We start from the raw sequence: 14274 nt of genomic DNA on the forward strand, positions 1-14274 counted from the left end.
CCCGCAGTTGAAATGTTAAATATATCATTTATATACAGTATGAATAACAACGGGCCGAGTATAGAGCCCTGAGGAACGCCGTATTTAATGTTTTCTTTTGCTGACGTAATGCCATGTATGGAAATAAACTGAGCCCTCGAGTGCAAATAACTCCGTATAAGACTTTGTGCTGTGCCTCTAAAACCATATGCCTCAAGCTTACTGAACAAGATATGGTGTTGTATAGAATCAAACGCCTTACGAAAGTCTAGGTAGATTTCAACTGTAAATAACTTGGCTTCGATGTTACGGATGATTTTATCTTTAATATGCAGCAGGGCCATTTCGGTCGATTTCCCCTTCTGAAATCCGTACTGCTGTTCAACTATCACTTTCCTTGACGATAAAAAAGTGCTAAATCGTTTATATAGGATTCGCTCTGCAACTTTGGAGAACAGTGACAACACTGAGATTGGCCTGTAATTGTTTAACTGATTGTATTTACCACCTTTGTGTATTAGAGTAACGCGAGCAATTTTCAGTCGTTGTGGGAAGATACCAAGGGCTAGCATTTGATTGAAAATATGAGATAGGGGCTTTGCTATGTCATCTGCAACTGCCTTAATCGGTAGGGCTTTAATATCATCTTCACCAGCAGCCGATTTGTTGTCAAGGGAATTCAAAATAGAAATAACTTCATCCTCAGATGTAGGAACAAGAAATAGACTGTCCTTTACGACATTATTAATATAACTTAAAGGGTTGCACTCTGGTTGGTTACCTGGCACGATCATTGAAGCTCCGACATTTATGAAATAATTGTTAAACAGACTGGCTAACGATTTGCGGGAGTATGTTCTTCCATTAATTTCCAGTTCTAATAGTAAGTCAGCCGTCGGGGCGTTGGTCAACTCACGAAAAACTTTCCATGTTCTGCTACTACTTTGGGTAGAGTTCTCAAACTTACGTTGAAAAAATGCAAATTTGGCTTTTTTTAAATCTGAATTTAACCTATTCCTGAAGCGTTTGAATTCATGCAATAGTTCGACTTCACGCGTTTTTAGAAAAAGGCTGAACATTTTTTCCTTCTGTTTGATGCGCTTATAAAGATCCTTAGTTATCCATGGTTTCCGGGCTTTTTTGTGCTGAAGTATCGTTGATAACGGAAAGGCAACATTATAGCAATTTAGTGTAGAAATGAATGCATCATATGACTTAGAGGGATCGCTTTCAGCGTACACATTTGTCCATTTTGAAGTAGCCACCAAAGACGTGAATAAACTAACACTATGGTTGTTAATGTGTCTTTTAGTGTGTTTTATACTTTGAGAGTTGCTTTCTATGGGAAGTGCTGCAAATATGGATAAATGATCATTTATATCCGAACACAAGACACCGGATAAAGTTGTCTCCTTAGGAATGTTTGTGAAACAAAGATCAATCAGCGTGCTTGAATGCATTGTTACCCTAGTGGCTTCGGTGATTAAATTTTCACAACCATTTGCAAGCATGACTTCTAGAAGTTGGTATTTTGGTTGCTCAGCTGAAAAAAGGTCAACATTGAAATCACCAATGACAACAACGTTCCATTTTTTGGCGTTTACTAAAACCAATATTCTCTCAACAAAGCTAAGAAAGTTTTGAAGAATGCCATGGGGAGGCCGGTAGAGTGCAAGAACTAGTACATTGTGACACACAATCGCAACTGTTTCAAAATCATTGGTCACGCATGTGAAATCTGGCAAGCATTCAAACTGATGATGCTTCCATACATAAATAGATACGCCCCCACCGCGCCTTTCCGCGCGATAAACAGAAACGTGCCTATAATCACAAAAACTGACTACTTCTGAGCTATCGCAAAACCAGGTTTCTGAAAAAAACCAAAAAGTCAAACGCGCAATCGAAAACCGATAGATATGCTTCGATTTCCACATGTTTGTTTCGGAGACTTCTTGCGTTCATATGAAAGAGAGAAACGTGCTTATTGCGCAAACAATTTCACTGTTCAGTAATCTTTTAAAAGTTTCAGTAGTGTACGTGGCCATAACTTAAATTCGGATGTCACAGTGAGCTTGAACTGAGCGCTAGACAATCTTTTCGAGGTCTTCTTCGTTTGAGATCCTGATAGCAGTTGCACCAGTGCATTTGCGCACAAAGACTCGCCCTTCTGAAGTCCAAACGTACTGATACCCATTTTCTTTCGCTTTACGTTTTGCAAGCCAGCGCAGCTGTTTGTTGGTTGCCGTCAGGTTGTCAAAGAATATGACGCCAAGTTTCTTAGTCTGTAGTTCCTTTCTTTTCTCGAACCATTTGGCCCTAAGAGTTCGCGACGCAAATCTGACAATTACCACATTTGGCTTGCCGTCTTTTTCGGGCAGTCTGTGTAACCCTTCAATGTCGTCTTCAGTCAGTTCTGCGATCTCAAGATGCTGAGCTAATTTATTCACTTCTAGCAGGAGGTCCTCATCGTCTTGTCGTTTCAGACCGGGAATTTCAATGTTTTGTCTCCGGCTGTACTGCTCTAGATCATTTATCTGTTGTTTTAGTCCGGACACAGTTTTCAGTACTGGTGAACTTTCCATGGCGTCTACCCGTCGACGCAAGTCGATTATTTCCTGGTCTTGCCTATTTTGTGTGTTTCTTAGGTCGTCATAGGTATTGGACAGGAACTGAACGGATTTCTCAATATTTGTTACAGTTTCCTGCAAGCTCATCAACTTATCCAATTTTGCTTCGAGTAGCGGAATTTGGGACAGCTTTCTATTTATTTCTGCCAGCTCTGCCTGTATTTTTCCAGTCATATCTTGTATTTCATGCTCGCTAGCGGAAGGCTTGCAAGACAAACATTTCTGCTTTTTTTTAGTTGTTTCTTTCATCGGTCGAAAAGACCGTTCAGATATGCCACTGCATTTACCAAGGTGAAACTGCAAGTTACATTCAGCACGTCATTATCAAATCATCTTCATCAAACTCTTGATGACAAGAGGAGCACTTATCTTTATCAAATGGCATAGTACACTTCAAGCCAGGGGCGGCCTTATCAAGAAAGAGAAATCTTAACAAGCAAAGACGGTAAGAGCAGCAGCAGTAGCAGTGGTGCAGTTGGGCTAATAGTACATAAAATAAGGCGAAGTGTTTTTTCACAAACCTGCAAGGAATGCGGGATGCGTTTTAGGCACCGGAGAAGTGGACCATGCCACCGCTACCGCTGCCGCCCAAGAAGTGAAGATATCGGGGTCCGGATTGTTGCTTTTGTAGACGGCTGTTGGACGATGATTTGTTGGCGCGGCCTCTGATGCGATGGTGACGCCAGTGGTGATCACGATGGTCAGCGTTTTCGTTCCGTTATTCTTGCACGGCGATGATATCTGCAAGGAATGCGGGATGCGTTTTAGGCACTGGAGAACTGGACCATGCCACCGCTACCGCTGCCGCCCAAGAAGTGAAGATATCGGGGTCCGGATTGTTGCTTTTGTAGACGGGTGCTGGACGATGATTTGTTGGCGCGGCCTCTGATGCGATGGTGACGCCAGTGGTGATCACGATGGTCAGCGTTTTCGTTCCGTTATTCTTGCACGGCGATGATATCTGCAAGGAATGCGAGATGCGTTTTAGGCACCGGAGAACTGGACCATGCCACCGCTACCGCTGCCGCCCAAGAAGTGACCAAGTGATATATATCAAAATCCAAACAATTCAAAATGCTAACAAGGAAAAGGAATGAAGGAGGCAGGCAGACGTTACCCCGTGGCAGACGGCATGCCCAGAAGCTTTTCTAACTCTTGAAAGAGAGTTCAAGGAAGGATGCCTTAAATATCCTTCATGGGAGCTGTTCAACATGTTTAGAAGTGTTGAAAACAAGATATCGACCCTACTGCAAGAAAACAGCCTCTGTGTGGACACTTTTTGTGATATTCTAGATTCACTGAAAGGCTATGGTGTGCTAGGTGTTGGGTGCTGCACTCACAGGGACACTCTGACTGCAGACCTTTTGCAATACTATGTAGTCCTACGAATGCACTTCGCAGCAAAGGATGCTTGCAAACAGCTGACTGCTTGTGGCACAATTGCTTCCGTGAGAAAGAAGGTGAAGTTGATGTAGACTGGCCTTTTGGACAAATAAATACATCCACGTGACATAAAAGCATGCATGTAAATAAAGATACGCTATGATTGTTATGTATTGAGCCGTGCTTTGTATTTCACTTTACCGCGAGTCATTCCTTTTCTACAATTAGAAGCCTTTTTCCAAGCTGCTCAGAATAACTCAAAAAGCCAAGAGGTCGGCGCACGTGAAGCATTTGTAGAGTAAATAAGGGGTAAAGTTATAAACATCCCAGCAGTGAGACAAGTTTACTGACCTAATTGATATCACCGCAGCGCCATATAGCATAAAACGGGTAGCCGCAACCGTGAAAGGCGATTAACGATACCTTTTTACGTCGTAGTCGGCTTTGTAAATAAACGCATGCGCCGAATTTGAGTTTGTTGGAACCGCGGGCCAGTTTTGTTGAAAAACACAGCCGCTTTTTGGAATATACTCTACTGATGTAGGGACGTGTCCTACCAGATGTCACACTGCAAAGTCATCACTAACAAGGTTTGTGTTAGGAGGGCCGCGCTGGAGGGGAGCGTGGAAAGCGTCTGCACGGTGCAGCCGCTACCACCACCCAACAGTCGGTTCAAGCTTGTTTAAGTCGGTCGTTGCCTAGTTTAGGCATTGTTTTTCCTGTGTACTATCACGAAATTAATTTCTGTGCTTAAATAACATTTAGCCAGCTGACCCCAGCTGCTTCAAGACCTTAATGTTGATGCGCAGGCTTCTTGCTTCCGCCGTTCAACACGGAGACGTAGCAGACGACATCAGAAGGGGCAATCCTAACGCCACAGCAGCGCCGCCGCTGCGCGGGATATGCGAGGGGCCCGCTCCGTCTACATGGCGCGGGCGCGCTCTTTCCCAACTGACCTAATCTAAAAACGTTGGCTGCCGCGGAGGGTTCGGAAAAGAAAGTTGAACTTGTCGGCAAACGCCTGTTTGCATTTTGGGTCAGTTTGACGTCGTTTCACTGTCTGTGCGCTAAAATGTGACGAACTGAAGTTGTTTTCTATGTCACTGCTCCTATTGTTGCCCAAAAACTTGTCTTTAGATGCGTGGGACTCTGAAGAAACACACCGTTTCTACAGTGCAGCGGTGTGTGCTGCCACTGCCACGACGTAAACAACGCATACATGTCCGGGGTTTTAAATCCCATCATGCGGCAGAAAAATGATATGGGCAGTGAAACAAGTTAATTCCTCTTTTACCCACTGCATATGCTTTGAAAGCAGGAAAACTCGTATTTTTTTTAACCATCTTCAGTGGGTTTTCAATGGGAATAGGTGTGGACAGGAAAGCGTTAAAGAGGCCTGATTGCGCTTTTTTCTGGCCTCGTATGCAAAGCTTGCGTATTTCAGAAAGGCTTTCTCGCTCTCGCCTGATAGGTGGAAACGGCGGAAAAAGATGTCAGTTCAGTTGCAACTGTGAGTGTTGACACGTAATTCTGGCATACTCGAGGGCGAGGGACAACTCTTTCAAAACAACTCCAAGTCGAACTCCGAGCCCAGCTTATGTGAGCAGGGTCATCTTGACTGTCATAAGGAGTTTTCGCTGTTTGTTGTGTTATGGCTTCATTGGTGAGGGCCCGTTCTTGTGGTGTGTGAAACCGCAGCTGTGGACCGCAGCCATTGGTTTGGCTCTCATTCACTTGCATTCACGCATTCACTTGCAGACGTGAGAGGCAAGAGGTCTGTGGAACCTGTAAGCCTGCCAGCCGACCCATCTTCACTGAGCTGCTGGGATGCAAACCAGTCCCACGCGGCGGACACGTCATCGCTCACCTCCGTGCACCTGGACTTGCTCTCAGAGACGCGAGAGGTAAGCCTGGTCACCACTTTTCCTTGGAGAGGTTCTTCCCATTTCGCTCTATACTGCTGGTCAGATTGGGCTTAACAGGGAGGGATGCGAAACAAAAATTCAATACAGTCCACCCTGGATATGCTAAACCTGGGTATATCGAAATGTATTTTTATTGAACGGTCAGAATTCCCCTCCCCCCCCTTTAAAGGGACAGTCTACTGACGTTTTCAACAATTTCTTCCTTAATCCTCAAATTGAATACCCACCCGGTTGTGGAACTGAGAAATGCACTAAAACCATGTAAACTTAATTTTTCCACATGGTATCTCGTTTTCTAAGTGGTAGGCCATGTCTGCAAACACAGACGTCGCGGACGCGAGATAAAGTTAGTATAATAACTCTATGCAGCTCTGTGAACATGACTGCCATGCCGCTTAACTCACATGCAGAGCATCATTAGCTAAGATTCACAGATTTTGCTAAAAGTGTAACTTAAGAGTACCAAATACCTTGAAATAGAATGAAATGAATAAATAAAATAAATTAACCCGGTAACGTCTACCACAGATACCAACAAACGTCCTTGCTTATAGCAGCCTAATAGTAGCGCTGTCATTAGTATGTGATTTTTTGTTTTGAACGCATTTAGAAGCAAATCAATCAAGAAAAATAAAAGTAGCTGTAGGTTATAGAAAGAGAAAAAGTAGGCTGCCTTAAGTTGATATGAATACATATAGTACCTGTCGGCATGATGCTGTGGCAAAATCATAAAACTTGGTATATTCACAAGGCACCTGTGTAGTGCGTGATGTCAGTGCATGCTAACCCAACAAAAAAAATGCACATTTTATTGTTCTCTACCACAAAATCTGGCCCGAAAAATAAGAAAATTACTCATGTACTGCATGCGGTGAAGTCTTGGACATCCTTCGCATGATATGGAACTGCAAAGAGCAATTAAAGAGATATAAAGCTCGAGCACTCAGCCAAGTGAAGTGGGAGGCAGAGCTGGCCCACATGGGTCTTTCTGAGCAGCGCAGCCTGCTCATCAGGGCCCAGGAGGCAGCCCAAGCCAATGGTATCCTGGACTGAGGAAACCACCCACGCTATTCCGCTCAGAATGATAATCCATTATAGGTGTGGCTAGGGGGGCTGTTTCGGTGTCAGGCCCTACCTCCCCCTCCTCGAAATTTTTTGAATGTTTCATCCTCCTACACCCTTTTGCCTTTTTTTATTGACTGGGGAGTATAACACCCCCTGAAAAATATTTCTGATTACGCTACTGGAATCCGAGCTCAACCTTTTTTTTGTTATCAGAAGAGCCACCTCTGCAGTCTGCAGTCGAAGGCGTCCCGCGCGGCAGCTGTCTGAAAGCAGTTACATGCACGGAGGGTGCACTTTGAGTCACCTTCACAATGCCTTGGGTGCTTGTGCCAATAAGAATCACCATTAGTTCACATCTGACGAACTCTGACTTCCGTGCTGTCACGTAGATTGTAGTGAGCAGCTGCCACTTCTGGAACGCTCCGCTATAATGGCTCGGTGGTTGGAGGAGGGGTCAGGTTTCTTCTGTCGCAAATGTTTATCTGGCTAAATTCCTCGAGGTCAACATTGCGTTGCACCACTGCGTCACATAAGAAACTCGTTTGGCACTTTCCACAGGCACCGCAATGAGGCCTCGTTTTAACTTGCCCACTGGTGTTTTTTGGTGTGTTGCAGTCCCTGCACCCCAGGTGGCGCCGTTGCTTTGACCGGCTGACGGCCATGGCCAGGGGCCACCTGACGCGGCGTCTAATGAAGACCCACCGCGTACGCTCCATCATCCAGACAATCAAGGTGGGTGCCAGTTAAATATCAGGTTCTTTTTTTCTTGTTTTCTTCAAATTTCCATTCCTTTCCTGATTAACCTGGACCTGAATTCACTCTAATTGCAGAGTACAAAATTTATTTACAGTTATATGCATATTGCAGCACAACTTTTCTTCTGTCAGGGTGCGACCTCTCATCACGGCCCCCGAAACCCGTCTTTCCTTTTCCTACGTCGCTCGGACTCTGAGCTTCTCCCTCCCTCTCCGGGTTCTCCTCTTCCACCGTCTTTCTGGCATCACCGTAGTAGCTGTTAGCTGCAAGCTGCCGTCGAAATCCCAGAAAACCACTCGCTGGCACGGCTGGAGGTCGTTCAGGGAGGATCGGGTGTCCTCTCAGGAGCGATGCTTTTCTACAGCAGAACTGCTGGCCGTCTGTGCGGCGCCAGCCTGCAGACCTCCACCCAAGTTCGGACTGTTCGAAGGAGACATCAGCCACGGCCGCTCCGTTTGCACGCACACATATTACACACAAACGCATGCACATACGACACACGTCGCAATATTTCCAGCCGTTCGTTTGTTCTGCCCCCGATCAGGGAGCTTCAAACGTGCACTTAACAGGGCCATTTCCTGATGCAGTCCAGCACAGGGTTTTTTTGTTGGTGCTCAGTCTGCTGAGCAGACTTTCGCTCGACATGAGGAATAGAACGAGGAGATTTTTTTGGGCCTTTACATACCTCTTGTTTACAGTGGCCACATGCATGAGTTAGATAAAACTAGAATTGCTCCATTGGCGAGTGTAGATTTTCGGAAGCGTTCCCTATGTTGTGTCAAAAGCGTGTCTTGTGCTTTTGTCGTCAGCGATTCTAGTAGAAGGCGCAGTTTTTTCCACATCGGGGACAAGTATATTGTCTGTTGCAGTTGTTGTGTGTTGCAGCCACTGTCTGTTGTTCTAATAACAGATCGCTAATGGTGAACAGCTGCTACGCTTCTTGGGACAGTCAAAACGAACTGCTTGTCATTAGCTGTCCTGAGCTTAGCTGAACACTTCCCAGGAGGCACAAACCATTGGCCCAATATTGGTGCTATGTTGGCAAAGCATTGGTCCTACACTGGACCGGACATTGCTAACACAGTGCCAACAAGCATGCGCTTGGTGGCATTCTTCACTGTAACTGTCCAGCATAGACATCTTTGATGAGATTTCAATCGTTTCTCAAGAGTTGCTGTTCATTTGTTTCAATGCTTCCGGTGGCACTGCAGTAAAAGCAGGAGCTTGCCTGGCAAGCTAATGAATCCTTTGAAACCACTCTGCTATAGCGGATAATCGAGATGCAGTAAAAGTTCATTAATTCGAACTTGAATTTTAGAATGGAAGTTTGACTTAACCGCGTGTCGTGTTGAATGGGCGTACAGTTGTGCAACAAATGAGCCGCATGAATGGAAGCGAGAGGAAATTCACCGTGCCGCCAGTGAGTGTCCTAAACGGCGTGCAGCTTGGCTCATTCGTTTGACTAATGTGCATGGCCAACAACCGACAGCACCGTGGGCTGCCATGCAGCTCGAAAAAGCAAAAGCAAAACCAAAGCTGTGTGGTTGGCCTATTCTCAAAGGCGTCAAAGGCGAAACTCTCCGTTTTAATCGTGCATGCACATCAAAGGTTCGCAGTCAACTCTGCGGCTTGCAGTTCGGGATTGAACGGGGCTTTCTTGACAATGGGTTACCTTGCCGATCATAATGGACGCTGCCTTCGATATCCTAGCTTTGCATAAGCTGTGATCGGCACTGTGCCAACACTTATTTCTGAACTTGAAGCTGCCTTTAAGCTGCAAGGAGTTGCGCGGTATAGAGGAGCCCTGGCTGTGGCCCCCATCCGTCAGGGCATCAGCTTCTAGGCTGGTCATGGTGCCGGTCTGATTTTACCTATTTCTTTAAGATATTTTTTTTTCTAATTTCACGTTCTCTACACATTTTCGAGGTGACACAGCTTCGTGACCATGCCATTGGGGGCCAGGATGCCTAGACATTGTGGTGCATAAGTAGTAGACTGTCTGTCAAATGATCTGTGGCAGGATTGATTCAGTTTAAAATAATGAGCTTTTTTATACAGGGTCTTCTATGGTCTGTGGGGCCAGGGTTGGACCACACAGTACAGTTTGACTGATCCAAGAATTGAAAATTTTTGAAATTTGAATTAACATGCTTTCACTGTAGTTACATCTTCTCCGAAGAGACTGCATAGCCTTACACAAAAGGCTTGCTCGATTGTGTCATGTGTTCAGGCTGCCCATGCACGCCAGCATCTAGTTCAAGTTGGTGGAACTCACTTTAACGAGTTGCTGTTAGTCTTGGAAATTCAAAATGTGCCAAAATCATTTATTGCCGATTTCCCAAATAGCATTTTGGACAGTCAGAATTTTGGAGAAGCAATATCTCCAGTTCTGTATCAACTATCGCTATAATAATTATTTTTTTTTTTTTTTGTAAACAGATAAACTTGCAATCTTTGCAGTAACACTACTTTTGAACCACTGCTTATTTACTAAAATTATCAAAATAAACCACCGAAATGAACTTCTTCTTTGGCAAGTTTGACAAGCCATAACTTTTCAAAATCATTCTAGAATGTTCATTTACGCCTTACTGCAGTCCTCTGTGATTCTAGATAATTTAAATATAGAAATCTAAGATTTATTGTTTATAAACCATGCTTCCTCCATGTTGTGTCACGACACACACACACACACACACACTCAGTGAACCAAAAAAAGAGCCGGGTTTATTCCATGATCTGCGTTCTTATAGCCCGCACTCGGTATAGTACTGTCCGACGTCGTCCACCCCGGTGACGTTTGTTATCACATCGGTCTGATAACATAACTCCAAATGATTGTTTAGAGGAAGCTGGTCTTTTAAACATAACTCCAAATGATTGTTTAGAGGAAGCTGGTCTTTTAAAAGACCAGCTTTCCTTAACATATTTAAAGCTACCTGCTGTTAGTGAAAACAGATTATAGTTTTGGAATGAGCACAAGGAAGTGTACAAATGGTGCAAATGTGGTGCAAATTCGCCCAAAAATAAAAGTGGTTCTAAGAGGGATGTCCCCGGTACCTTCGAGAGCCAGTTTGTGGCAGGGATGAAGACTCTCTTGAATACTGGAGGAAAACAGACAAAGCAGAACTTTCCTAGTCTGTGCAGAATGGCCATGAAATACCTGTCTATACTAGCAATGCAAGTTTCAAGTGAAAAACTATTTTCTACCGCTGGCAACGTTGTCACGTCTCGGCGAGAACCTGCTTTTCTTTTTCTTTTTGATTCAGAACTTATAACTTATAAGCACTTCAGCACATGTTTGATTAAGTTTGCTACTATTCGATATTCGATTCGAGAGGCACTATTCGGAATTTGCACACCTCTACGTATAAAACTTGTAAATTACAAGCAGTGCATGAACTTAGTGCAGATTTTGCCATGGTACAAATGGAGCTCCTGGGGTTTTAACCGTTGTACATGCCTGTTATTGTTCAGGTGCCTGGCAATTTCCAAATGTCAAAACAACAAAAAGCTGAATTCCTCGGTTGGCACTTGGTTTTGGGCTTGGCAGCAGACAGACAGCCGCAGTTGACGCAGTTGATGCAGTGAAGAGTTGTTTGGATTTTTGGTGGTTGCGAAGAGCGCTGAAATGCACTTCGGGGTGACCTTGCTCAAGCTGTAGCGACTGTGTTTACTTATTTTTTGGACCAAGCCTTTAGTTTTTTTTGGAGCTAAACCGGCGACCCGCTATAAAGGATGCTTCGCTGTCACCATCACCATCATCACTATCCACTGCTAAGAGGCATGCCCAAATATATGCGGGTGCGTGCACTATACTGCTAGTGCTAGTTAGTGCTAAGCTTAGCCTTCACTTGATTTAATTATTTTTTTCATAGATCCGTTAGAAAAGTGTTTGCTTCAACATCTGGATCTCTAGCTAAGAGCGCAAGTTGGGGTCCATGGAAGAAAAGCTCTCATGAGAGTAAATAGCAAGCATAAAAATTTATCTAAACAATGTTTCACACCGTGCATGCATTAAAATAGGCAGTTGAAATATTTCTTTATCAGTGGCACTCATACGTTTTTGATAAAGTTAAGTCAGACTAACACCAGTCTTTTCAAGAGGCGGCTGAAATGAATAAACAACATTGGCCTGTGGCGCCGTGGTTAGGTTACTCGACCGCTGTGCTCAAAGATGCAGGATCAAAACCCGGCCTTGGCGGGCATTTTTTGATGGATGTGACCAGCAAGGTGCCCTGCTGTTGTGCGATATCAGTGCACGCTAAACAACCCCAGATGTGGTTAAAATTTCTGTACTAGTTCAGTGCAGTGTCTCTCATAGCGTGAGTTGCTGTGAGATATTAAGTCCCATAAACCAAACCAAAAGCATTGCACAAAAGGAACTGCACTCTCATCTCTCTGGTCTATATTTCTCCAGCGACGCAGGGAAAGTACTGCCTTGCCTTATTAAAGCAGTTGGCTGGTCATTCAAGAGCTTAGTCCCTACATGAGGTATAGTCCTTCCCTTGGCAGCGTGGGTTATAGACCTGTGAGCATCCTCATCATCATCACCTGGACTATGCCCACTGCAGGATGAAGGCCTCTCCCAGATTCTTCCAATTAACCCGGTCCTGTGCTAGGTGCATATCCGCCCACCTGACTTTCTGCCGCCCCCTGCTATGCTTTCCTTCCCTTGGAATCCAATTTGTTACCCTAAGCGACCATCGGTTATCCTCTCTTCGCACTGCATGTTGTGCTCATGCCCATTTCTTGTTCTAGATTTTGATCAGAATGTCATTAACTCTGGCTTGTTTCCTGACCCACTCTGCATGCTTCTTACTCTTAATGTCACCCCTACCATTTTCCAATCCATAGCTTTCTCCGAGTATAGTTAGGCTTACCAAATTTATTTTTTGGGTGCTCCAAACACTTCTTTGGGCACCTGCATATCCATGCGATTGCTCCTTTGCGCATAATGTGGTGCGCGCGCTATAAAGTGTCCTCTGGTGGTGATGGCGTTTGTAATGCAGGACACCCTGGAGTGTGCCCTGAAGCTGCATGGGGAGCCACACATCCGTAGCGGCCTGGTCACCCCGCAGGACGTGGAGCTGCACCAAAGGCTCATCATACAGGTGAGGAGGGGCGGGGTTGCCGGATACCTCTGCCATGTCCTGGGCCTCTGTTTGGTGCCCATGTAGGTAGGAGGTTGCTCGGTGTCCAGTCACACTGCCTGCACTAGTTTTGCTGATTGTAGCGCGAGAGCGCTTAACACAGGATCTGAGATAAAAATCAGTTGAGGTAAATTCTTGAGGAAGAGGAACAGTATGAGAAAAGAAAGCGGTCAATTGTACAACTCCGTCGACTCGGGTTTCATCTCTGCCATGGCGGCCGCACTTCGATAGAGGTGAATTGCAAGGTGCCAGTGTACCATGCGATGCTAGTGCATGTTGAAGAACTCTAGGTGGTTGAAATTTCTGGAGCTATCCACTATGGCGTCTCTCATGGCCTGTACCATTTTGGGTGACTGAGCTTGTAAGTTGTACAATGTAATATCCCGAAGTGCAGCATGTGAGCTGTGATGAATGTCTCGGTGCAGAGCTCTGGGTGAATTTAGGGTACCTTTCGCACTCTGGCTGAGATGAAACAACAACGCGAGCGACAAGCGATCGCAACATCAGTGATGTGTGGGCCACTCGTCACCGCAAACTACTCCTGATGCATACAGCGTCATTCAACGATGTGTGGGTAGTGCGTAGTGCTCGAAGTTGCGGTTGCAGTTCTCGCTTTTGTATCATCCGTAGTGGCCTGGGAGAGCGTTTGGAACAACCGAAATTTTGGCTGGGAATTTAACTAATTTGTATCGTCCCGAAATTTGTATTACATAACTGGATCCGTATCACCGAGATGTTACTGTACTCGGACAAAGACAGCAAACACGCACAAGCGTACGTCACGTCATGGCTCTATTTCTCTGTCCAAATGTTTGTGCCAACGACTTTTGTACTATGCAGAACCATCTAGCCCAACAACACGCCCTTTTGAGCAAAACTCTGATATGATTTCTGCTTTTTCTTGTGCTGTTCATCCCTGCAGCTGACATCCGCATGTCACGAGATCCATGATGTCTTCTTCAACATCCCGATGGCTGAGCGGATGCAACTGATTGCTCAGCTGCGCGCCCACCGGACCCGTCCTCCGACAAACAACACCAGAAGTGGCACGGTGAGTCCTTGTGCTCACGCTCAGTGTACTGAGACTGTGGGATGGAACACTTTTATTTCAGACACTTGCATTCATTATTTAGAGCCACACAGTCACTTCAGGGAGCCCAAGCTTTCAGCATGTGTTTGGCAAAGCGCGTAGCATTTGACATTGCTGTCGCCGCACCCTGAAACTGAGCAGGGGACTTGAGTTGTGGTATATTTTCTTGCTCTGCAGCTGGCTCAGACTCCTAATTTTCTGTGGCGCAAGTTTTTTTATCCCTTGACTCAAAGGCAAAGGAACTGCAAAGAGTTCTTGTGGCAAAAAAACAACAAAAACACCCGTTGAATTGT

General features: G+C 45.1%; 1 protein-coding gene across 3 annotated transcripts in view; it reads left to right on the top strand.

Annotated features, from left to right (window-relative positions):
- Positions 1 to 14274, top strand: part of Cp110 (Centriolar coiled coil protein 110kDa) — a 56629-nt gene that overhangs the window by 20883 nt on the left and 21472 nt on the right. For all 3 annotated transcript variants that reach the window (XM_084603800.1, XM_084603801.1, XM_084603799.1), the window contains exons 8-11: positions 5751 to 5896; positions 7598 to 7714; positions 12751 to 12852; positions 13814 to 13942. In XM_084603800.1, coding sequence (XP_084459926.1) covers positions 5751 to 5896; positions 7598 to 7714; positions 12751 to 12852; positions 13814 to 13942 — 494 coding nt within the window. The remainder of the gene's footprint in view (positions 1 to 5750; positions 5897 to 7597; positions 7715 to 12750; positions 12853 to 13813; positions 13943 to 14274) is intronic.

Source organism: Amblyomma maculatum, chromosome 5 (genome assembly GCF_055883805.1).
Source record: "Amblyomma maculatum isolate TAMU_Amacu chromosome 5, ASM5588380v1, whole genome shotgun sequence".
Lineage (NCBI taxonomy): Eukaryota > Metazoa > Arthropoda > Arachnida > Ixodida > Ixodidae > Amblyomma > Amblyomma maculatum.